Consider the following 26,363-nt stretch of genomic DNA (forward strand, 5'->3'; position numbering starts at 1 on the left):
CCCGAAACGTCAGCCTTCCTGCTCCTCTGATACTGCTTGGCCTGCTGGGTTCATCCAGCTCTACACCTTGTTATCTCAGATTCTCCAGCATCTGCAGTTCCTGCTATCTCTCCCCAGAACATTACCTGTGTCTGTCAAATAATAGTCCAATGATAATGCCATTAGGTCATTGCTTCCTCTATCTCACACCTTATAAGCGTCTTTCACTGTACCCTTTATGCAGGAATTTCCTTTCATGTATGGGATAAACCATAAGACATAGGAGCAGAAATTAGGTCATTCAGCCCATCAAGTCTGCTCCACCATTCAATCATGGCTGATAAGTTTCTCAATCCCATTCTTCTGTTTTCTCCCCGTAACCCTCGATCCCCTTGACAATCAAGAACCTATCTATCTCTGTCTTAAATATACTCAATGGCCTGGCCTCCACAGCCTTCTGTGGTAGTGAATTCCATAGATTCACCACTCTCTGGCTGAAGAAGTTTCTCCTTCGCTCTGATCTAAAAGGTCTTCCCTTTACCCTAAGGCTGTGCCCTCGAGTCCTAATTTCTCCTACCAATGGAAACATCTTCCCAACATCGACTCTGTCCATTCAGTATTCTGTAAGTTTCAATTAGATCCCCCTTCATCCTTCTAACTCTATCGAGTATAGACCCAGAGTCGTCAAACATTCCTCATATGTTAAGCTTTTTATTCCTGGGACCATCTCGTGAACCTCCTCTGAGGCCACTCCAAGGCCAGTACATCTGTTTCCTGAGATATGAGGCCCAAAACTGCACACAATACTCCAAATGTGGCCTGACCAGAGCCTTAGAGCTTCAGAAGTACATCCCTGCTTTTATGTTCAAGTTAAAATAACTGCCACAGTTGCATTTGCCTTCCTAACTCCTGACTCAACCTGCAAGTTTATCTTGAGAGAATCCTGGACTAGAACTCCCAAGTCTCTTTGTGCTTCAGACTTCTGAATTTTCTGCCTATTTAGAAAATAGTCCATACCTCTATTCTTCTTACCAAAGTGCATGACCTCACACTTTCCCGTGTTGTATTCCATCTGCCACTTCTTTGCCCACTCTCCTAACCTGTTCAAATCCTTCTGCAGCCTCCCCGCCTCCTCAGTAATACCTGTCCCTCTACCGATCTTTGTATCGTCTGCAAACTTAGCCAGAATGCCCTCAGTTCCTTCATCTAGATCATTAATATATGAAGTGAAAAGTTATGGTCCCAACACTGACCCTTATGGAACACCGCTGTCACAGGCTGCCATCCGAGAAGGACCCTTTTATCCCCACTCTGCTTTCTGCCAGAGAACCAATCTTCTCTCCGTGCTAGTACCTTGCCTCTAACACCATGGGCCTCCTGTGCGGCACCTTGTCAAAGGCCTTCTGGAAGTCCATATCAATACCATCCATTGGCTCTCCTTGGTCTAACCTGATCGTCACTTCCTCAAAGAATTCTAGCAGATTTGTCAGGCATAACTTCCCCTTGATGAAGCCATGCTGACTTTGCTCTATTTTACCATGCAGTTCTAAGTATTCAGAAATCACATCCTTCACAATGGACTCTAAAATCTTACTCTAACTGTTTATTAACCTAAACACACACTGTCTCTTCGTGGATACTACCAGACCCTCTAAGCATTTGTAGTCTTTACTGTGACAGTGTTTGAGGCATCAAATGTGTGTGTCTTACTTTAAAGTAAGTGCCATAATATTGAAGTATCACTATTCAACTTGACTCTATGATAGTAGAATTCCGCTCTTAGATTCTTCATTGGTTGCCAGTGATGATGAGTGGTTTGTGTGCAACTGATATGTGATACTACTTCAGGATATTAGAGTGACAGCCTACAGATAAGAGATCTGAAAGGTGCATATTTCAGACGTCCTCTGCCACTCTACCACACAAGGTTGAAAACGTGCATAGGCAGATGTTCAAACTATTTATGTTTTGTTTCTGTATTTTCCCATTTTAGTCATTGCGTTTGCTTTCTTTGCTGAAGGAGGGGCAAGCTGAGATGAGGACTTCTTGCTTTGCATTGAAACAGCGTGTTTTTTGTGGTTCATCTTGTGGACCCTAAGACTCAAGTTGTCAGCTTTTGCCCTGCTTCTTACTCTTCAAAAAGCATTAAAATGCCCTACTTTTGTTCTGGTATTGGTTATATAAATGAGAGTCATGGACTTGTAACACTGGAATGATTGATTTTTTTTCTTGTTCTATGTCTAGTTATGCAAAAAGGACTTTTAATTGTTTTTGTATGTTCTATTTTAGGTACTGCTTTTATGGCCAGGTTACATGAGCAGCTAAAATATTTTATAAACTCGAAGATTTCAACAGATAAATCCTGGGAAGGTGTGGCTGTGTACCTGTCGGGTCACGAGGTATTCAAAAGCAAACTACTTCAAAATTGTCTCTTTTCTCAAGTTAATACTTCATTGGAGAATAAAAAGCACTTTTCTAAATTGCCATGTGAATAGACTGGCAGATCCTAATTTCTGAAGGAATCTTGCCAGAATGCAGCTTTGCTTAAAAATGCATTAGGAATCAGAATATGTAACGTAGAAAATTATGCTGGAAAGCTGAACAAATGTATGCAATGAATTTTTCATTATTACAACTTCCTGTGCTCTTCCTTTTATTCTACACTTGTAATCAATTGAAATCCTGTTTACAAATTGAGAGGAATGATTTTACGAATTATATAATTGGTGTTGTTGCAAAATATTGTGTCACTGTGTTTTGTGCAAATAATTTGTGTTCAGAAATATATTTATTTGTTTTTCTGTTTCTTGGTGTAAAATGTTAACCTATATTCATGAATATGTAAGTAGGTGCTCTTTGTTTTATATTTTTGAAACATGGATTCAATACAAAACTTTTCCTATGTTGGAAGGACAGACAATCAACATTGTATGACATTCAGTCCTTTGGTTTTTGATTGTTAAATGGTTGAAGTTTATCAGCAGTTCTTTTCCAAACAGCAAGTGAGATTAATAAATAGAATTACAGTATGTGACTATTGATTTAAATATGTATTTCTGCATTATAATATCCTGTTTCTATTGTTAGACCCCAGGCGAGGGAGAACACAAAATCATGGAATTTATTAGAGCTGAAACAAGAAAACCTGATCATGATCCCAATACGAGACACTGTCTGTATGGACTGGATGCTGATTTAGTATGTATTACAAAATGTTGTTGGGAAGGAAAAGTTGTTTAATCTTGTGATTTCTATTTTTTTTTTAAAGAGCATGGTACTTCTCTCTTCCCAGCTCTCTTCTTATCTCCTCTTACCCCACCACTCTAACTTTCTTTCTGTCTTTCATCCACTTCACCTGAAGATTATACTCGGTCTTGACTCCGAATTTACAAAACTGTAGAAACTATAGAATAAATTAAGTATATTCAGTTTTACTAAAGACACTCCAAAAAACAGATGGTTGGGTTTATTACGCTTTGCAATGTTTTGTTTTTCCTGAATGATTATATTATGAACAAAATCCTTGAATAGTTCTTTCTAAATTGTGATATTCACAAGATAAGGAGAATTTAAGTTATTGATACTATTTTACTGCAGAAATTACAATTGGTCTGTTCAGTTTCCTGAGAGGACATTTTTCCATTGATTTCTCTCTGTTGGGATTTCCATAACCATCATATAGCTGATAGCTGAAGAAATTGGCCAAAGTGATGCTTCATTTTAGGGTCGGAAGCATCTGATCTGCCGGTGGTTACCCATCCACAATAGGATGACTGTACCAGTGTCTGATAAAATTTGGTGTTCTGCTGTCACTTCTTGAGGACTTCAAGAGAAACAACTTAATGTTATTATTGTTACTTTTCAATATTGGATAATTGCTTTTGTTTTAAAAGATAATATAAAATCATTATACCTAATTTTTGAAAATGTTACTTTGCAGGAGTACATGGTTATTGATACTTTTTGTTTTTGCATAATGTCACTGCGGTCAGGATAAGGCTTTTGATCGTGATTAAAAGCAGTTTTAAAGAAATAATTGTGCAGCTAAATTAATAATATTTGTGTTTACTGAAGATTATGCTTGGATTAACAAGCCATGAACCAAATTTTTCCCTTTTGAGGGAAGAAGTTCGATTTGGTGGCAGGAAATCACAGAAAAGGTAGGTTATTTTTCTTTTATTTAATAGAGTCCTTCAGACTTGTAATAAAGATTATTCTGGTCCTGTCTTTAGAACTGTGCAATTTCTTCAATTTTTTTCCCTCTTCCTTGGTGTTTTCTTTATCAGTTTACCTTACTTCTCAAAGCATGTCTAATAGTATTCTGACAATGGTGAACCTATTACTGCGCAGCTAAAATTAAAAAAAAAAGCTCAATGTACTTCTGTATTCCTGATATTGCAGGACCTAATTAATTCTTCAATATGTTGAGTTTGATTTTAAAAACATTGTTAATTGCATTTATGCTTGTTTCAGGATTACTGCTGTTGAAGAAACTACGTTTCACTTATTGCACCTGTCCCTAATGAGAGAGTATATTAACTATGAGTTTTCATCTGTACGGGTCAGTATTTGGAAATTGAATGTTTTTTCAAGAAAATGTCAGTGCTAAATTGCCATATAATGGTATAAGTGTCAGTGATGTGGCGATCAGTTTTGCTTTCATCTCCCTTCTTCATGTATCATTAAGCTGCCAATCTGTTGATCAGAGAGGTTCAGAGGCATGATGTGTAATGTCCCTTTCTGGTGGTGTTAGGAACTTAGTTTGCTGCCCATAACCTCTGGTGCCTGCAGTCCCTGGCTGTTTCCTAATACCCTCCTAAAGGTGCTTCAACAAAAAATCTATACAGATTTTCTCTGAGCAGCATCATGATGACAAAGGTGGGGAACAAAACCAAACTGAGCGACAGGATTATGCAGGTAAATATACCTTGCAATAAGATGCACTAAGAACTGGCACTTTAATGACTCTGTTCATCTTATCTAATTTAAAATGTGATGAACTGTGAATATGAATGATCTTAAATGTTTATTTTTAAAGGAACTTAAATTATTTGCAACTTTACCATAGCTTCTGCCAGTGCTACTCTATAGCTGTGCATTACCAGTTGCATAAGCCTAACTTAGGTTGACCTTTAACCCATAAAGTGATCTGGGTTCATGGTTCTGTTTTTGAATATATATGAATGATGAAAGATGGTTACTCTTTGGGAATAAGGTTAATTTGTGTTCTTAGCATTTTTCAAAGGAAATCATTTTGAATGAATTTCTCACTTTGAGCTCCTACAAATTTTTGACATGTAATTATATCGATCTTCATATCAATGCCTTCATATCCTTCCTAAAATGTGGTCTGTTTTCCTGTTTGAGCATTGCATATTTTCATCACCTGGTTCATGCATTACTCATAGCTGCAAGGCTAAATTGTTTGTTTCAATTGAAAGTGTCTGCTGACTCCAACTATCTGATGATAAATTCTGACTCTAAACACTCATCTCTGATCTTGCAATATAGAGATGACTTTTTAAAAATAAATTAAAATTTTACTTTAATAGTTTTTTAAATTTTCTAAATATTTCATTAATTTTTCGTTTTTAAGTGTTTGTTAGAGTTTTTATCATTCTATATTTAAACATTTTCAGAGATTTTGCTGCTATTACACATGTCCCAAGTGTCAGCAAATGCAGCCATTTCAATTCTCCCTATACCTTTCCATAAGTTGTCACAAGCCAACTCCTTGGGGATTTGAGATTTGCCTCAGGATAACTCAGATAACATTGTTTCTTCCCTTCATCACTGGAGAAACAGTTGGTTCCCACTTATCATCTTGCTGGTTCTGGGTTTTAGAGTTTTCAAGAATTGGCAATGATAGTGATTATATTGCTCAATTTAATAACAAGCCAGAGAACCGTTGAAACCATTAAAACCATTTTCCCATCAGTTCTTTAGCTGTTATGCTAAGCATACCATTAAATAATTGGCCTTTAGAGTTGGCCTTGCTGAGAACGAACAATTTTTCTACTTGCAGTAATATGCCAATTCAACCCAATTCTGTGTGTTAAACTGTCAAAACCTCTTCAGAACTTTGATCATCCTTAAATAAATGACTTCCTGTTGACTTCAATTGGCAGGACAAGATTTGTTTTGAATATGACCTTGAACGAATAATTGATGACTGGATATTGATGGGGTTTCTTGTTGGTAATGATTTTATTCCTCATCTACCTCATTTACACATCAATCATGATGCACTGCCTTTGCTATACAAGACGTACGCTGAGGTCCTACCAAGCCTTGGAGGTGAGTGCATTTAACAGGATACTCCACAGTAAATAAAATGAATAACTCCAGCATAATTTCAAGCTCATTGATTCATAGGCAAAGAAAAGCTTTGTTATTAAAACTTATTTTCTTTTGATCAGGGTATATTAATGAAGGCGGAACATTAAATTTGGAACACTTTGAGAAGTATCTTGTAAAACTGTCTGAGGTAAGCATGGATTGCTTGTACATTTTTTGTTGAACTGTTTGTGAACTTCATATAACAGCTTGAAAATGTGTTTAAATTGGTCTCATTAAATAATAACTCAGAAATATAATCAGCGTTGTTGCTAAGATTTCAATAATAATGACACGTGTGTGTAATTTATAGTTGAATCCACTTATCTTGATAGTAAAAGCAATACGCATTGGGCACTGTAATGCCAGTTTTGTGCTTTCAAAATTTAATTATTTCTGAAAAATATTATCTGAGCTAATAGCGTAGTGGGATGTGAGAAAAACAAAATACTGCAGATGCTGGAATTCTACATTAAAAACAGATATTGCTGGAGAAATTCAGCATGTCCAGTAATATGTAGAGAGAAAAACCGTTAACGTTTCAGTTTGATATGACTCCTCTACACATTCTATGACGGTGTTTAACCTTAACTAGATTCACTTTGTATGTTTTAGCAAGTGAAACATTTTCAACAAATAGTATTTGTGTATTTTTTCCCTAATTTAACATGATATAATTCTTTGATTACAGTTTGATCGTGAGCATTTTAGTGACGTTTTTGTGGACCTAAAGTGGTTTGAAAGTAAAGTGGGTAAAAAGTACCTAAATGAGGCAGCAGGTATTGCAGCAGAGGAAGCAAAACGACGTAAAAAGAAAAACAAGGTATATATCATCTTATACGTCTTCAGATACTCTTTACAACTGAATCCTTTAAGTAATTGTTATTTTGTGAAGGAAATGAAATAGTCTTGTGACAGAAAATGTGATTTATATGTATTTATTTATTTTTGAGTTTTGAACTTTAAAGCAAGGTTTGAACATGTGGCATGTGGGTGTCTGTGTGAGAGGGTTCAATGATTAACTTGTGAGCATTTCAGGAACTTTCTTTATGAAAGCATGCGAGACTATGTTTGTGGAATGCGAATAGGAGTTTGTTTGGATTGGGAGAATTTTGCAAAGAGAATAAACATTGAAGAGCATTGAAAGGATCAGGAAATTATTTTTGTTTTGCTCAGGGAAATACCTATAACTTGGAAAAGTTTTGGTTTCAGTTCGCAACCTCCTTATTGAGGTTGGATGTATTAAACCGTTTATCCGCGTTAAAGGAGTTAGTTTGCAACTGTTAGGAAATAGGTTACTTCAGTGTTAGGGTTCTAGTGTAAACTTTCTATGCCAGAAGTGTTTGGTTACAACTCTGAAGGAGTTATTTGAAGTTATCTAAAAGCCTAAGCTCAGTTGTGTTATGATGATACTGTGCCTTTAAGAGGTGTCCTGTCCTGTTTCTCTTGCAGAGAGGTGTTGTCACAGTGGTGTTGGAATGTCTGCTTCAGAAGCAGTGGGTAAACAGCTTTGAGCTCTCTGATTGTTTTTTCTTAAATTAGACAAATGAAGCATGAGTGGGTGGAGTCAGTTTCACACAAACCCATGATTTTAGTTTTGCTTTATGTTAGGATTTGGAGTTAGCTATTGAAGATCATTGATAGAGCACTCTCTCTGCTGCAGAAGAAGTTTGAGTTCTCTCTCTGCTGCTAGATTGTTTCCGTGAGTGTTCCTTTCTCCTGGACTGTAGAGGAGATAGCATGTAAGGAAGATCTGTTTTGCTGAATATGCCTTCGCCAAGGGTGTGTTTATGGGATGCTGCTATGTAGGAACAGTTGATGGTTAGTAGCTAAATAATATTTTATTAATACAGAGAGCAAGTGCAGCTGAACACATGGCTACAGAGCTGGTGTAGGAGGGAGGGCCTCAGGTTTGTGGATCATTGGGATACCTTCTGGGGAAGCTGGGACATGTACAGGAAGGACAGGTTGCACCTGAACTGGAGGGGCACCAATATCCTGGGCGGGACATTTTCTAGAGCTCTTTGGGAGGGTTTTAACTAGTTTGACAGGGGGATGGGAACCGGAGCTACAGATCAGAGGATTGGGGAGCCGGTGTGCAGACAGATAGAGCAAGCAGAGAATCTGTGAGGAAGGATAAGCAGTTGATAGGGCAAAGTGGCAGTGAGTGGGACAGGTTGAGGTGTGTCCACTTCAATGCAAGAAGTGTCAGGAATAAGGCTGACGAACTTAGACAACAAGGTGCAGGGCTGGATGAACACAGCAGGCCAAGCAGCATCATAGGAGCAGATCTCTGATTCAATTTTAACCCCACTGCGTTCCTACTATCTCTGATTCAATTTTAACCCCACTGCGAGCCTCTCTGCTCCTATGATGCTGCTTGGCCTGCTGTGTTCATCCAGCCCTGCACCTTGTTGTCTCGGATTCTCCAGCATCTGCAGTTCCTACTATCTCTGACGAACTTAGAGCATGGATCAGTACTTGCAACTACGATGTTGTGGCCATTACGGAAACTTGGATAACACAGGGACAGGAATGGTGGTTGAATGTTCCAGGGTATAGATGTTTCAAATGAAATAGGGAGGGAGGTAAAAGGGGTGGGGGGGAATGGCAATGCTAATCAGGGATGGTATCACAGCTGCAGACAGGGAGGTCGTGGAGGAGGGTTTGTCCACTCAGTCAGTATGGGTGGAAGTCGGAAACGGGAAAGGAGCAGTCACTTTATTGGGAGTTTTCTATAGACCCCCTGACAGCAACAGAGATACTGAGGAACAGATTGGGAGACAGATTTTGGAAAGGTGCAGAAGTAATGGGGTTGTTGTCATGGGCGACTTCAACTTCCCTAATATAGACTGGAACTTCCTAAGTGCAAATAGTTTGGATGGAGCAGAGTTTGTCAGGTGTGTCCAGGAAGGATTTCTGACTCAATATGTAGATAGGCCGACTAGAGGGGAGGTCATATTGGATTTGGTGCTTGGCAACAAACCAGGTCAGGTGTCAGATCTCTCGGTGGGAGAGCGTTTCGGTGATAGTGATCACAACTCCCTGACCTTTACTATTGTCATGGAGAGGGCTAGGAGCATACGGTATGGGAAAGTATTTAATTGGGGGAGGGGGAATTACAATGCTATTGGGCAAGAACTACGGAGCACCAATTGAGATCAGATATTCTGTGGGAAATGCACGATAAAATGTGGAGGTTGTTTAGGGAGCAGTTGCTGCAGGTACTGGATAGGTTTGTCCCACTGAGGCAAGGGAAGGATGGTAAGGTGAAGGAACCTTGGATGACAAGACATGTTGAACACCCAGTCAAGAGGAAGAAGGAAGCTTACTTAAAGTTGAGGAAGCAAGGATTGGACAGGACTCTAGAGGTCTGCAAGGTAGCCAGAAAGGAACTGAAGAATGGACATAGGAGAACTAGAAGGGGTATGAGAAAACCTTGGTGGGTAGAATCAAGGGAAACCCCATGGCTTTCTATGTTTATGTGAGGAACAAGAGGATGGTCAGAGTGAGGGTAGGGCCAATCAAGGATAGTGGAGGGAACTTGTGTGCGGAGTCAGAGGAGGTGGAGGAGTTCCTTAATGAATACTTTGCTTCAGTATTCACTTGCGAGAGGGACCTTGACGTTTGTGAGGACAGCATGAAACAGGCAGATATGCTCGAACAGGTTGATGTTAGGAAGGAGGATGTGCTAGAAATTTTGAAAAACATGAGGATAGATAAGTCCCCTAGGCCAGACAGGATATACTCAAGGTTACTACGGGAAGCGAGGGAAGATTGCTGCCCCTTTGACAATGATCTTTGCATCCTCACTGCCCACTGGAGTAGTACCAGAAGATTGGAGGGTGGCAAATGTCATTCCCTTGTTCAAGAAAGGGAATAGGGATAACCCTGGAAATTACAGACCGGTCAGTCTTTCTTCTGTGGGGGGCAAATTATTTGGAAGAGCATAGTTTGATTAGAAATAGTCAGCATGGCTTTGTGAGGGGCAGGTCATGCCTCACAAGCCTGATTGAAATCTTTGAGGATGTGACAAACTACATTGATGAAGGTAGAGCAGTGGATGTGGTGTGTATGGATTTTAGCAAGGCATTCAATAAGCTTCCACATGGTAGGCTCATTCAGAAAGTAAGGAGACATGGGATTCAGGGAAATTTGGCTGTCTGGATACAAAACTGGCTGCCCAATAGAAGACAGAGGGTGGTAGTTGATGGAAAGTATTCAGTCTGGAGCTTGGTGACCAGTGGTGTTCCACAGGGATCTGTTCTGGGGCCTCTGCTCTTTGTGATCTTTATAAATGACTTGGATGAGGAAGTGGAAGGGTGGGTTAGTAAGTTTGCCGATGACACGAAGGTTGGTGGAGTGTGGACAGCGTGGAGGGCTGTTGTAGATTGCAACGGGACATTGACAGGCAGAGCTGAGCAAAGAAGTGGCAGATGGAATTCAACCCAGAAAAGTGTGAAGTGATTCATTTTGGAAGGTTGAATTTGAATGCAGAATACAGGGTTAATGGCAGGATTCTTGGCAGTGTGGAGGAACAGAGGGATCTTGGGGCCCACGTCCATAGATCCCTCAAAGTTGCTACCCAAGTTGATAGGGTTGTAAAGAAGGTGTATGGTGTGTTGGCTTTCATTGGCAGGGGAATTGAGTTTAAGAGCCGTGAGGCTATGCTGCAGCTGTATAAAACTCTGGTTCGACCACACTTGGAATATTGTGTTCAGTTCTGGTCACCTCATTATAGGAAAGATGTGGAAGCTTTAGAGAGGGTGCGGAGGAGATTTACCAGGATGTTCCCTGGACTGGAGGGCAGGTCTTATGAGGAAAGGTTGAGGGAGCTAGGGCTTTTTTCATTGGAGTGAAGAAGGATGAGAGGTGACTTGATAGGGGTTTACAAGATGATGAGGGGCATAGATAGAGTGGCTAGTCAGAGACTTTTTCCCAGGGTGGAAATGACTATTACGAGGGGGCATAATTTTAAGGTGACTGGAGGAAGGTATAGCGGAGATGTCAGAGGTAGGTTCTTCACACAGAGAGTGGTGGGCGTGTGGAATGCGCTGCCAGCAGTGGAAGTGGAGTCAGGTACTTTAGAGACTTTCAAGCAAGTCTTGGATAGGCACATGGATGATAGTAAAATGTCGGGTATGCAGGATAGATTGATCTTAGTAGGATAATAGATTGGCACAACATCTAGAATGCAACATCTTATACTTGCTTTTAAATAAGTTAAAAGTTAGGGTCTAAGCTAGTTCCTTGATATATTCTGAGGGAGTTTGATCTGCTCTGTAACAGTGTGAATACTTAAAGAGGAGGCTTTCAGACTCTCAGCACGGAGAATTAAAAGCAGCAGCTAAGTCAGAGAGGTAGCTGTGACAGAAGGGGAGTTGTCTCTGGTGTTTAAGTACTGAAAAGAGATAAGCTTTGAATAGATGGAATATTGTACTTGTTTACTGTGTTTCAAATATTTCAAATTTTATTATATGTAACTAGCTTGGTATTTTATCTTCTCTTTTCCATAATAAACCTTCTGTTTTACTATTGTAACTAAAACTGCAGCATTACATGCTCGTGGTTCAGTAAATTACACTTCATTAAATAAAAACAGAACAAAATGACTTGATGGGCTGAATAGTCCAGTAACAGCATCTGCTGGGAGGATAACACTTCAAACAAACAGCATTCACTGAATCATGAAAGTGCTTAACTAATTCAGCCTAACTGATGTAAGATATTAGAAAAGGTCAGTTGCCCGATCAAACCTGCTCCTTTCACGTACTATTTACAGGTTATCCTACCATAGCCTTTACATCTATCAACTATCCAGAATATTTGTCCATAATTTAATTAATATCATTCAGGCTGGGAATGATGCGCTGTATAATGCTTTCCCTCGCTCGCTGCCAAATCACATTTATGGAAACATGTGCTCCACTGACTGTTTATTCAATTGTCTCAGTCATTTTATATAGGATGAGGCAGGCGTTGCTAATGCAAAGAGTCATAAGGTCGATACTTTTAATCAACCTGTTTAGATGTGTTCTGACACACCTATGCTGCAGGCAGAACTTGAATCTGCTCCTTTTGGCTCAGAGGTAAGCTGGAGTCATCAGGTAACCTGATTTAAATCCTAGGGTGTCACTAGCTTGAAATTTACTCCAAGTAATTGATTAAATGTAAATAGTCGATTTCTCGAACCCAGAACATCCTTCCTTGGTCATTAAACTACTTGCAGGATGATGGCTATGGTTTAATTGATTCAGCAGGGTAATATAAATTGTTCTGACTTGAGTTTCTTTACAAATCTAACTTCACCAAAGTTTCAAACATTACATTATTAGGAGAGGCGGCTTATTGAAGTTTAAAATGCTGTAATTGGAAGTTCAGAAAACTGTTGAAATGCAGACATTTTGCTTGAAAGTCACAACTTATTCCTTCATCTACAGCCATTTTGAGTGATTTTAGTTCAGTCTGATAAAGCTTGTTATATAAGCAATGTCTAATGTACGGGAAGTGTAATCTCTGCAGAAGAAAGGAGAATGGAACCGTTGAGCATTGGTTCAGTCTAATATTGTTGTGTCTGCTGACTACTTGCGAAGGAATTCTGCCTGTATAAGGTGAAGTTGGTAGCATTCTGCCTTTTTTTTTACAGAGAGCTTTACTGAGTGTGGAAAAGCAGGTTGTGTTTTTGTTTTATTTACAGGTTCGTGATGATATGTGTTTAGCTGTATTGGATGATAGTGGAAATGAGACAGCAGCCAGTTCAAACTGCAGGACTGAATTCAATCACGAAGGTAAACATGAGACATAAATAAATATTTCATGCTTTGAAATTGCTGCCAATTATTGTATAACAGTGTATTCTAAGGATCTCAGTGACATAATTGGGTGAGAAATGGGTGCAAATTTGCCTTAGTTTCTAGATGAAAGGCAACACCATGCACCATGATCTACCTCGCCTTGTGCAGCAGTACTTATCAAACTTTTCCCATTGTAACCCCATTTTGAGGCTTGAAAGTTGTTGCAACCCCTCAGTGAGTGGGGTCAGGGAGAGGCCGTAATGAAAGTGGGGCTGTATCAGAGTGGAAGAATACTGGGGAAATCAAGCTGTGTGGCATTCTCCAATTGTATCAGTTTCTCTCCCATTAAATTTCAGGGTTTATTTTTAATTTGCTCATACCTATCAAGTGTCACCTAATTGATGTTTTCTTTCCAGCTAATGTTATGTTTTAATACTTAGATTTATTTTAGGTTAACAATGACAACTGTTTGTCAGATAATATATTCAGTTTTTACAGCCAGTGCAATGAATTTAAATTGATTTTCAATCACATTTCACTCTGTTTCTTACATGTGGTATTTTTAAATCACTTCCAGAACTATTGGATGACAGCAAGGATGAAGACAACGAGGATGAGAATGATTTGTTTGAAACCGAATTCAGGCAATACAAGAGAGTTTATTACATGACGAAGATGGGTGTAGAAGTTGTTTCTGAGTAAGTGAATTTTGTTTTCCCTGGAAATAGTGTTTATGTTTATCCCCTATTTAGAATTAAAAATGTTTCCAAAGCAGACAGTGCAGGTTTTAGGTTGAAGGACTGCCCATGTGTTGGACAGTAATGTTCCACTCCAGTAGCAATGGAGAACGCATAAGGGGAAGGGTTTTTGAAAATGAGTGCGTAAGATTGCTGCTTTGTTGACCGCAAAAGTCTAGGTACACTAAAAGGTGAAGCAGTAGGCAGTTGGCTCCACCTTCAGAGTTCTAGGAGAATCTATATCCAAAGCATTTGAATGTACCCTTGAGTACAGAAACTTGAACACATGCACCAACAGGTTCAAAAACAGATTCTTCCCTGCCGTTATTAGACTACTGAATAGACCTCTTTAATCTCAAATATTGTTGATTTTGCTAATGTTGATCTTGCTTAGCGCACCTCCTGTGCAGCCATAACCTTGTATGCCTTGCTCTGTCGAAGCACCCTGTGACCAATATGTCCTTTGCTCACAAAACAAAGCTTTTCACTGTACTTAGGTGCATGTGTCTGCAATAAATCGAATCAAAGTTACAGGCTCTGAAATTGAGACTCCATTCTCATAATGCTATGATCTGCCTACAGAGGTGTAACAGAGAATTGGCACACCTATTGTTCAACTCTGCTTACAGAATTGGGAACTCGGTCACAGTAGTTATATTTATATTGGCTCCTTTTCTGTAATGTTAGTCTAGTACCACAAATATTGTTACTGTTCACTCAGTACAATGGACCTTCATTGAGAAAAGGATTGAGCTTGACATGAATGGCTAAGTAGTCACTGCTACTCGTAGATGAAGGATTGTGATGTGGGCAAGGCATTGGGAAACATCTAACAGAAGGATAAAAACATACATCTGTTGAAAAATCTGATTCAAAATGTGCAGAAATTAGTGCTTCCACCCAAATTCTTCTTCAATAAAGTAGCAGAATTTAGAAATTTCTTTTGTTTGGCTAAATTTACTAATTTTCTGTTGTCTTCCAATAGTGAATTTCTCGCTCAGCAAGCAGAATGTTATGTTCAAGCAATACAATGGATTTTGCACTATTATTACCATGGTGTGCAGTCCTGGAGCTGGTAGGTATTTGCACGGATATATTTAAATACAACATTTTATTCAATTTTTGCACAGCTGAATCTATTTCTTACCTCTTGTTCTGTTAAACACTGGTCTTTCTATTTTCTGGAATATAGAGATTTATTCTTGGATGTGAAATATACCCTTAAATTTGTGCCAAATATTAAATGAGCTTCAGGCTGTTTTAAGGGTTTACTAAGAATAGAATTTCTAATGAATGGTAGAAACTGAAATTCATTTCACTGATCTTTTCATTCGAGTTTTAATGAAAATTTGCTCACTGTCTTATTATTGTTCCAAAATTTGACCAAGTTTGAAAGAGAAAGGGTGATGTGACTTATTCATTTCATAGAATCCCTTACAGTATGGAAACAAGTCATTTGGCCCATCGAGTTCACACCGACCCTTCGAAAAGCATCTCACTTCCATACCCTGACCCTGCAACCCCGCATTTCCCATGGCTAATCCACCTAGCCTCCACATTTTTGGACTTTGAGTACTTCGTGTGTATGAACAACTGCCTCAGATATGGAGTCCATTTTCATGGCCTCGTGGTATTATCACTGAACTATTAATCCAGAGACCCAGGTAATGTTCTGGGAACCCAGGTTTGAGTCCTGCCACAGCAGATGGAGGAATTTGAATTAAAAAAAAAACCTAGAATTAAGAGTCTAACGATGACCATGAATCCATTATTGATTGTCAGAAAAACCCAATCGGTCCACTAATGTCTTTTAGGAAAGGAAATCTGCCATCCTTACCTGGTCTGGCCTACATGTGACTCCAGATCCACAGCAATGTGGTTGATTCTTAACTGCTCTGTGGACAACTAGGAATGGGGAATAAACGCTGCCTGGCCAGTGACACCCTCATCCTGTGAATGAATAAAGAAAAAAAATTATATCGTAATTTACAAAGGGATATGAAAATGAAATAAAGCCGTTAATATTTCATCTTTTAATACACTGACCGTTGTGAGTCTTGAAATCTCAACCTTCTGAGTTGTAGATGTTAGTGTTATCAACTTTAAAAAGTTGTCTGTGGTTCAGTCAGATAACTTTGCATGTTATAATGTATTAAACAGGTTCTAGCTCTGAACCATGAAGCATTTCACTTTTGTAATATAGTGTAATAACTTTCTGATCTGATGTTAATATTTTAAACAATAAGATAACATGGGTTAGGACATGACCCAGAAGTTACAGTGACTGGTTTGTTGTTTTTGCAGGGTCTATTGAAGTTGTGTATACAGAAATCCTCATGTAACTGACTCCATGAGAATGACTTGAGAAATTGAAATTTTCTTGGACCAATAACTGCATTTGGGAGCCTCTGTAAAAATTCCTTAGAGACAGAGAATTTAGACCATATGATACAGGAGCAGAATTAGGCCATTTGGTCCATTGAGTCTGCTCTACCATTTGATCATGACTGATATGTTTCTCAACCCCATTCTCCTGCCTTCTCACTGTAACCATTGATCCCCTTCCTAATCAAGAATTTATCTATCTCTTTCTTAAATAACTCAATGACTTGGTCACCATAGCCTTCTGTGGCAGTTTGGAGACATCTGACTCATTTCAGCTTAATAGTTACTCAGGTAAAATTAGAGGATTAAAAGCCTGCTCTAATTTCTGGGTAAGTTTTCAACAGAAGCCCCAACATATCAATTTTGATTGAAAAGCTTGGACAGCTTTAGTTGAAATTTATTTCATTATTGATATATACCATTAGAGATTTACCCGCTAATTTGAGTTCTCTTCAAAATATAAATTAATTCCTAAAGATAATAGGTTAGTGACTGTGCTATTGCACAATGTATTTAATCAGATCATTGTTTCACTATTCAGGTACTATCCTTTTCATTATGCACCTTACCTATCTGACATCCGTTATATCAGCAAGTTGAAGATAAAGTTTGATATAGGGAAACCATTCAAGCCATTTGAGCAGCTTCTAGCTGTTCTGCCAGCAGCCAGCAAAGATCTTCTACCTAAATGCTACCAGGTAAGAGGACTCTTAGTAGGTTTTCACATTATGGCAGTTGTCTTCAATATTTTGCACAGTGCACTATTTGCACTATTGACTGTCACTGCTTGTCTAATCAAAAATGAACTGCCCTTGATGAAAGTATTAGGTTCAGTCTATATGGAAAGCCCCTTAACTTCACTTGTCTCCATGCCAAAACTAAACTAGACTGAATAAATATCTATGGTTTACGATTTATTAATAATGTCAGAGATCACATGACACCAGGTTATATTCCAACAGGTTTATTTGAAAACTCAAGCTTTCGGAGCCTCAGTCCTTATATTTCTGACCTTGTCCACCCCAGTACAACACCGGCACCTCTACATCTTTGTTAATAATGACAGTGCTGTTGCTCACTCTGTACTGGTTTTCAAGCCATTCTTGATCTCTTCAATTCTGTACACAAGAAGTTTGACCTATCCTCAAATATTGTCAAAACAAAATTCAACAATTATGCCCAGTCAACCAAATATTCCGTATCCCTTACCTGTTGAAGAGGAGATTCTGGAATATGTTGATCACTTGCTATACCTTTTCGGTTACCTCAAAAGGACATCATTGACAGTGGAGATAGTGGTGTTCCAGCTGCACCGGTGTGCAGAGACTCGGGGCACCTGAGTGTTTGCAGACTGACGAATGCACTTTGTCGCTTTGTTTTTCTGGCAGTGAGAAAAGGTGGGGGAGTGATCTGGGCATTTTCCTTTTCTTTTGGCTGTTCCTTTTGTTTCTGATTCTGTTTTTAATCCTGTCCCTTGTATACTAAGATGGTGCTGGAGAATGGTGACTTTGTGCACTTGTTTCACTGTACTCCTGAGTTCCTGTACTTGAGTACACATGGTAAAATCTAAATCTAAATCACTAGATCAGTTGCACCAGTTCAGCCTTCTCTAGACTACACCAGTAAGTGTTTGTTAACAAAAGACCGAGTTTACAGAATAGATGCCATCATCATTTGTCTGTGCCAGAGTGAAACTTGGATTGTGTATCAGTGACCCATTAGAGCACTAGAGAAATTCCACCAAAATGCTGCTACTTCATCCCTTGGAAACAGTGGGAGTACTATGAACAAGATCTTCAAACCAGATCACAAGCATTCAGTTTAACCTCCTGCAAAAGTCAGTTTTGATGGACACTGAATCCAGATGGTTGAAGTCTCTCCATCAGGCCTCATTCTTTCAACTCTCAAATGCCCAGTGTTTGTAGGGAGTTCAAAGATGAAGTTTCAGGCACACTGCAAAGCTCTTCTTGAAGCACACTGCATTGGGACATTAAATCTGGGCTACCAATCACACAGAATAATGGCAACTTTTCCATCAAACAGCATGTTTTGAGTCTCTTTGCCTTAAAAAAAAAAGACAGAGAAGGGACAGAAAAAGAATAAAATTCTGCATCCCACGCGGGTATGTAACCAAAGAGCTGTGGGTTGAGGAAACAACCTATAAATGCAAAATACTGTGCATGCTGGAAATCTGAAACAAACACAGAAAATCCTTGAGAAGCTCTGCTCTGGCAACATCTTTGGAGAGAGAAACAGAGTTAATGTTTCGAGACTAATATGATTGTGAAGAGTCATATTGTACTTGAAATGTTAACTTTGTTTCTCTCTTCACAGTTACTGCCAGACCAGGGATCCTCCAGCATTTTCTGTGTTTGTTTGAAGAGCAGCTTGCTCAGTCAAATGAAGACTTCTGGCAAAAAAATCATGACCATATAGATGTGATCCTCAGACTGTTGCTGATAATTCTTTATCTCATGGACATAATGCCATCAGGCTTCAAGCAGTTTATTTGGTGTTTGGTTCTTTGATGCGACTGTGTATTCCCCTGTACTGTCTATTGTTTTCTCTGTCTCTCTCTTTCATACTCATCCACTCTTTCTCATAAGAACATAAGAACACGGAACAGGAGTAAGCATTCCAGCCCCTCGAGCCCACCCACCACCTAATATGATCGTGGCTGTCCTCATCCCAGCCTCAACTCCATTTGCTTGCCCGCTCCCTGTAACCCTTTAACCCATTACTAATTAAAAATCTGTCCGTGTCTCCTTCGGTTTATTCAGTATTATGATATCTACCAGACTCTAGAATAGTGAATTCCACAGATTTGTGCTCTTTTTAAGCTCTCGACTGCTCTCAGTCTCGGCCACCCTCCCCTCGCTCTTACTCCGTCATTCGGATTCTCACTCTCGGCCGCCCTCAATATTGGCTGCACTCCCTCGCTCCACCCTTGGCTCGTGCTCGTGAGCTTGTTCTTGCTCTCTCTTGCGCTCTTGCTCTCCCGTTCTCGCTGTCTCTCACTCTCACTGTCTCTCGCGCTCACTCACACTCTCGCTGACGAGCTCTCACTAGCTCACTCTCTCGCAGTCTTGTTTGCTTGATTGCTGTCTTGTCCCCCCATCCTCTTCTTCCTCAACTTTCACTACTCTCTGGACCACCTTCCCTTTTCACTCCATCCCAGATTTTGCACTGTCTTTCCTCTCCCATTTTCCCACTTTTTCCCTGTCTCTGTATAACATTTGTAAGAAATGAATGAAAATCTCGTTCTGGCTTCTTGCCAGGAACTGCAGTTAAAAATAATTTGATGACGAGACAATAGGAGAAATGAATATCAAGGTAGAAGCTAAACATCATAAATTGAACATATAAAATAGCTATGTAATTTATATGTTTATATTCTCAGTTTTTAATGACTGATGAAGCTTCACCAATCATCGAGTACTATCCTCCAGATTTCAAAACGGACCTTAATGGCAAGCAACAGGAGTGGGAAGCTGTTGTTCTGATTCCATTTATTGATGAGGTGAGTATCTGTATGCATTATCAGGTTGTATCGCAGCATTGTGTACTATATGCCAGAAATTCATCAAAGATCCTTAGACAGTAACTTCCAAACACATGATCACTGCTATCTAGAAAGACAAGCGCAGCAAATACATGGGAACACCACCTGCGATTTTCCCCTCCAAGTCACTCACCATCCTGCCTTGGAAAAATATCACCATTCCTTCACCGTCACTGGGTCAAAATTCTGGAATTCCGACCCTATTGGCATTGTGGGTCAACCTGCAGCATTTGGACTGCAGCGGTTCAAGAAGGCAGCTCACCACTATCTTCTCGAGGGTAAATGGGGACTGGCAATAAATATTGGCCGGCAATAAATACTGGCCAGCCATGTCCCATGGGTGAATTTTTTAGAAAAAGACAAATTATCACACTGTTGTAAACAAAATAAATCATATGGTTCACTAATTTTATTTGACGAAGAAAATGTCTCATATTCAGCCTGTCTCTGCTTATATATGAATCTAAGCCACCTCTGAATTAGCCCAGCAAACCTACTGAGCTGCACTCAAGATACGCTTCTGGGAGGGTAATTCGAGAACGGAGTAATTGCTGGCCTTGAAAAGCACCCACATCCCATTAATAAATTTTAAGTACTCTGTTTCTGTCTACAATCATTTTACCTCTTCATAGCATTTTATTAATTTATAAATGCATAAGGAGTCTAAGTGCTGTCTAACCTTTTCAGAAACGATTACTGGCAGCGATGGAACCATGTAATAGTGATCTTTCAGAGGAGGAAGTACAGCGCAATAGACACAGTAATTGTGTCAAGTTTTGGTGGGACAAAGAAATTGCCTTCAAATATCCATCACCATGGCCAGAAAAATTTCCAGATGTGGAGCAATGTCATGCAAGGTAGTTACTTTAGACACAGTATCAAATTTTACATTGTTTCCTGAAGGATTGTTCTGTGGATTAAATCATTGCTATTTTACATCATTAACAGCACATTTTAATTTAGTTTGTTTGATATTTCTTTCAGACATGAAGAGATTCCCATGGATGCATGGAAAGTAGATCTCAGGTACGCTAAAAGGCATGTCACTGAGAAGGGGTCTTTGTACTTCCGTGGGTTTCCAACTCTGAGACATATTAAGCACAAGGTAAGCTTCCCCTCGAATGTAAAATTTCTATTTGTTGCATTTATTTTTATTGATATCCTTGCTATACTTGTATTTGTCAGTTTGCCAGTTTTGACATATCGACAAAACTGTATACATGGAACAGATTGTAGACATGGTGAGAGTGCAACAGAAATTCATAATTTAAAGGAAAGTCACTATGTTGTGGATGACTGCAGGTTGCTTCCTTGGCGACTAACTGATTAAAGCTCTTATAGCCACTCTGCTTTCAGACTTAGTGGACCTTTGCACCTTTAACTGTGGGGTGAGCAATCCAAGAGGAATGCATGTATATTTTTCTTAAACTGGTTTAGGTTGGTCTTGAAAATTTGTATCTATACAACGGGCTCCTTTTTCCATAGCTGTGTGAGGGTCACTGTTTTATGTGGTTACTAGTTTTGTCAGTCAAAATCAATCACGAGTCTGATCTGGACTGCCTTGAATTTAGATTGCTGTGCAGTGATTAACTTGATTACCAAATGTTTTGTTGTGGGTGGGCAGGTGAACTGTAAGACTAAGTTGATAGAAACCCATCACTCTTGTTAAGAGAAATTAATAAAATACTAAGGATTCTACAAAAGTACATTGTCTGTTATGGGTGTATCTCACTACACTTGTACGTCTGTTATTATGCTCACTTAGAAGTCCCAAAGCATGTGCTAGGACAGTGGTGATGCTTAACTAGCTTAAAGCCGAAATACTTAATACCACAGCATACAAGTATCTTGCACCTTGTAAAGCTAAATCCAGCACATTTATTAAAATAAAACAAAGAAAATCTGAAGCAAAAACGGATGACTGAGAAACTCAACTGGTCTGGCAGCATCTGTGGGAAGAAAGCAGAGTTAATATTTCGAGTCCGGTAATTCTTCATCAAAACTGATAGCCACCAGGAAAACTAGTATTTATGCTGAAGGGTCAAATAGGAGAGGTGAGTGAATAGGTGGAGATGGAACTGAGAGAGAGAGAAATGAAAGGTTAAGGAAAACAAGGGGATTATGGATGGCTTCCCAGGATAAACAAGAAGCTGAATAAGTAATAATGTGAGCTGACATAACAGAGAATGGGTAGTCTGTGCTGAAAGCAAACTATGTAATGTCATAATAGGCCTGAGAGTGGGTGAAAATGGGTTTGCTTTTCTAAAAGCAACCCATGTCATAACAGGACTGGGTGTGGGTTGTGGGTAAAAATAATGGAAAGATAGAGTTAGGCTTCAAAATCATTGAATTCAATGTGGAGTCCCAGAGGCTTCGGGGTCCCTAAGGCCCCTTGCTCTTAAGCTTGCTGGAACACTGCAGCAAACCTGAAACAGAAGTGTTGGCCAGAGAACGTGGTGGTCTGTTGAAGTGGCAGGCAACTAGAAGCTGTAGTCATTTTCACACATGCAATATAGGTGTTGTGCAAAGTGGACCCCAGTCTGTGTTTCACCTCCACAATGTAATGCAGACCAATCTGTGACCAGTGAATATAATAAACAAGATTGAATAAAGTATAGGTAACTTGCTGCTTCACCTGGAAGGTATATTTAGGGCCTTGGATGATGAGGAGGGAGGAAGTAAACAGGCAGGTGTTATACTTCTTGTGATTGCACAGGAAGGTGCTGTGGCAGTGTGGGGACGTTCTGGGAATGGAGTAGGAGTGGACCAGCATGTTCCAGAGGGAATAGTCCCTGTGGAATGCTGACAAAGGAGGGGAGGGTAGATCTGGCTGGTGGCATCCCCAGCTCTGGGTTCCTGCATGGTCCCCAGTTAAGCCTTTCTCTTTGTGGCATACATGGAACATCCCTTGTTCCAATCCTATTTGATGACATCATCTGTGCTGCTTCCCTTCCTCATTCCAAACTGGAACGATTTATTAATTTCACTTCCAATTTCCACCAGTCAAGAGTGCAGCTCTTCTGAAAGAAAATCTCTGGTCACCCCGGAGTTTGATTACTCAACCCTAATTCCCCATTCTGCTGGTTTATTACGGATTACAGCAGGTGCTGGATGTCAAAAAGACTGCAGTTACCTGACTAGGAGAAGCTGTATAGCATCAAATACTACCAACACAAGGAAAATGGGCTATGCACAGGCAGGTGGGACTAGTTTAGTTGGGAACATGGTCAGCATGAACTGGTTGGACAGAAGGGTCTATTTCCACGCTGTCTGACTCTTTGTCTCCATAAGCGAGCTTTTCTTTTTGCACCTTGTATTTATTTTTGAGCAAGTCTGTAAGAAGGAAAATGAACCTTTGTTATCTTTGCAGTTCTACTTAGCGAAGAGTGGAGTTCAAATCTTTCAACAACCAAGCCGTGGAGAAAATATGCTTTTGGAGTTATTGCCCAAGGAAGAGGAAGTACGTACTAGATCATAGAGAGTTCAACAAGAATGGAATATAACTAGATTTATAACTAAAACTGAAAACAACATTTCATTTGACTTCCAAACTTCTTGAGCTTTTCAGAACAAGTTGCTGCTACTTAAATAATGTTGTTCATTATTTAATTTTACATGCAAATTAATTAACCCCTACTTTCCCTAAAGTAGACCTTTGCAAGATTAGACATATGAATTCTAAAGCGTGTCTGTGTTATTAGTGTCAAATTTCAGGAATTTCTTTTGGATTTCTGCAGCATGCTAGAAATAAGATTTGTTATTCCTTTCACTGGTGAATTATACGAGATTATTGAAAGGGGGTAAAACAGCTTTCAAAACCATTATATTTAAGGCTAATTTATAAATTACCCCTTCACTTTCAGAATGTGGATGATGTTGCTAATCAGGAGCTTGGAAGGTCTGTTTATTTGAATTGGCCTTATCTTGAGGAAGCTCGAGTTGTTGCTGTGTCGGATCAAGAAATGAAGTAAGTATTCCTAACAAGATTTGATTTGATTTGATTTGATTTATTATGGTCACATGTACTGAGACACAGTGAAAAGTAATGTATTGTGTGCTAACCAGACAAATCATACCTTACATTGGTACATAAGGGTAATAGAACAGAATGCAGAATTTGAGCAGTAGTTACACAATAGCGCAAGATACTGCATTTAATATTTTAGGCTTCTTTTGCAGTTTTGAATTTAGCACCATCTAAAAATGTGTATTGGTTGCTGAGTGACAAATTGCTGAAGAAACTCAGGATGTCTGGCAGCATCAATGGAGAGAAAACAGTGTTAATGTTTTGAACCCAGTGACTCTTCATCAAAACTGATAGTAGCTAGGAAAAGGTAGTATTTATGCTGTGGGGAGGGGAGTGAAAATGAGTGGATAGGTGGAGACCAAACCCAGAGAGAGAGAGAGATATGAAAGGAGTTAGCAGACAAGCAGACCATTGATAATAAACCAGGACAGACAAGAGGCTGAATAAGTCATAATCCGAGCTAAGAGTAGGAGAGAATGGGTAGGCTATGATATCCACTGTTCCTTAGAATAGAACATTTGACCATCCTGGAGTTAATGTGAGCTGCTTGCCATTTGTCAGTTTCAGTTCTTTATGCAACTTTATGACTCAAAAGTGTCATGAAAGCAGAACAAAGCTAATCTTAATCCATTGGTTTACTCCAATTTTGTTAAAACCACTTCCTTTATTTTGATCAGAAAGCAAAATGTGCAGCTGCTAGAAATCTGAAATTTAAAATTGGAGGTATTCGCCAGATTATACACCATCTTTGGAGGGAGAAATAGTTAACATTTTGGGTTGTTCCTTTAAAAGGTCATAATCTGAAAGGTTAATTGTGTTTTGCCATAAAAGTCAAAATTGCTGGTGCCGTTTGTCCCTGACAAACCCTAACAAATAGATTAAACAAACTCAAATAAAAACCAAAATTTGTAAACAAACTCAAATCCAGTTTCAAAGCTTTGCTGATCACAGTATCAACTGCATTTGTGCTGGTCGACTTGTCACTCAGGACTGAGTCTGTTGTGAGGTGGAATTTGGCTCAGTTGGTTACAGACGTCAGCTCTGAGCATGGGAGTCAACATCAAGGAAGCTGAAGAATTGTTAAAAGCAACAGCCCTGTATTGTAATCAGAACAAACAGAGCTGGAGGAAACCACCAGGTGATCTGTGGAGAGGAACAAAGTTAACATGTCAGGTCAATGATCTTTCATCATCCCAGTTTTCTCAGACTTGTCGTCCACTGGAGACTACATGCCAGTTTTGTGCATTTGCACATTTTGCAACAAGGCCATTTGTGAATCAGGTTCTCAGTCGAATTTCTGGATCCTTGGTAATGCGAAAAACCAAACCAAACAAAAGCCAGCGTGTGTGTGCATTGAAAATTCACTTTTAAATGCTGGACGTTTGAAAAGCCTACCATCGGGTGCAGTGAAGACTGGCAGGGAAGACTCACGGATAGACTTGTGGCAGTAGACCATGTGGCAACTGAAGAAGACTTAGAAGAAGATTTGCCCTGACCTGAGAAAATCACCTTGTGAAAGGGAGCCAAGCCCACATCGGAGAGGCCGGAGATTGCAACAGCCCAAAGGTGAAGTAAGCTCTACATAGTCAGGAAGAAGAGATCGCATCCCAAGCGAGAGACAGCCTGACTGAGTATATAGTTCGGGGAATTTGCTGGCGACATGGGAATTTGCTACAGAGAGGAAGAGGTGCTTTTTTTTTTTGGCTGATAGTTTTTTTTGAACAGGATAAATTGAAGCCCAGGATCAGGGGCCCAGCACAACAAAGTAACATCACAGGTAAACTGTAAGTTCATTGGTTGGCGATAGCACTAATTTGACTATCTATGAGCAGTTACTTCCAGATTGGAGATAATTTGGGTAAGGTTTTACAGGCTAGAAACTAAAAGACCAGTACAAAATATTTAAAATTCAAATTAAGAACTAAGTCGAGGTGCTGGGCCAGGTGATGTGTTGTAACTGCAAGATGTTGGTGCTGGGGCTTGGACCCCTTTATGGTTCATAGTGACCACATCTGTAGCAAGTGTTGGTTGCTTGAGGAATTCTGACTCAATGAGCTGGAGTCTGAGCTACGAACACTGACACATCAGGCAGGTTTAGCTGGACACTGTGTTTCAAGAGGTAGTCACACCCTTTAGATTAACTACCTCAAATTTGGTCAGTGGTCATGGACAGAGGGGTGTGACTACCAGTGTAAAGGCAGGTAGAGGGATCGAGGAGGTAGTGCTGAAGGAACCGCAGCCCTTGAGCTTATCTAACAGGTTTGAGATTCTTGCTCCCTGTATGGATAAGAATGGGGGCTGTAGGGAGGATGAGCAAACTGACCATAACCCCTTGGTACAGAGTCATTCAAGAGGGGAGAGAAAAAAGAAATGTTGTTGTAATTGGGGATAGTGTAGTTGGGGGAATGGATGCATTCTCTGTGGCTAGGACCAAGAGTCCTGAAGACTATGTTGCCTGCCTGGTGCCTGGGTTCAGGATATCTCAACTGGGCTACAGAGGAATGTGGAGTGGGAGGGGAAAGATCCACTTGCCGTGGTCCATA

General features: G+C 39.7%; 1 protein-coding gene across 1 annotated transcript in view; it reads left to right on the forward strand.

The window, feature by feature from the left end:
- Positions 1-26,363, forward strand: part of xrn1 (5'-3' exoribonuclease 1) — a 54,152-nt gene that overhangs the window by 10,728 nt on the left and 17,061 nt on the right. The window contains exons 3-18 of the mRNA XM_048604485.1: positions 2,269-2,378; positions 3,067-3,177; positions 4,054-4,139; positions 4,453-4,540; positions 6,108-6,276; positions 6,399-6,466; positions 7,007-7,138; positions 13,013-13,103; positions 13,687-13,807; positions 14,832-14,921; positions 16,773-16,929; positions 19,632-19,751; positions 20,481-20,650; positions 20,778-20,898; positions 23,164-23,253; positions 23,657-23,760. Of these exons, the coding sequence (XP_048460442.1) occupies positions 2,269-2,378; positions 3,067-3,177; positions 4,054-4,139; positions 4,453-4,540; positions 6,108-6,276; positions 6,399-6,466; positions 7,007-7,138; positions 13,013-13,103; positions 13,687-13,807; positions 14,832-14,921; positions 16,773-16,929; positions 19,632-19,751; positions 20,481-20,650; positions 20,778-20,898; positions 23,164-23,253; positions 23,657-23,760 (1,828 nt within the window). The remainder of the gene's footprint in view (positions 1-2,268; positions 2,379-3,066; positions 3,178-4,053; positions 4,140-4,452; positions 4,541-6,107; positions 6,277-6,398; positions 6,467-7,006; positions 7,139-13,012; positions 13,104-13,686; positions 13,808-14,831; positions 14,922-16,772; positions 16,930-19,631; positions 19,752-20,480; positions 20,651-20,777; positions 20,899-23,163; positions 23,254-23,656; positions 23,761-26,363) is intronic.

Source organism: Rhincodon typus, chromosome 13 (genome assembly GCF_021869965.1).
Source record: "Rhincodon typus isolate 14 chromosome 13, sRhiTyp1.1, whole genome shotgun sequence".
NCBI classification, from domain to species: domain Eukaryota; kingdom Metazoa; phylum Chordata; class Chondrichthyes; order Orectolobiformes; family Rhincodontidae; genus Rhincodon; species Rhincodon typus.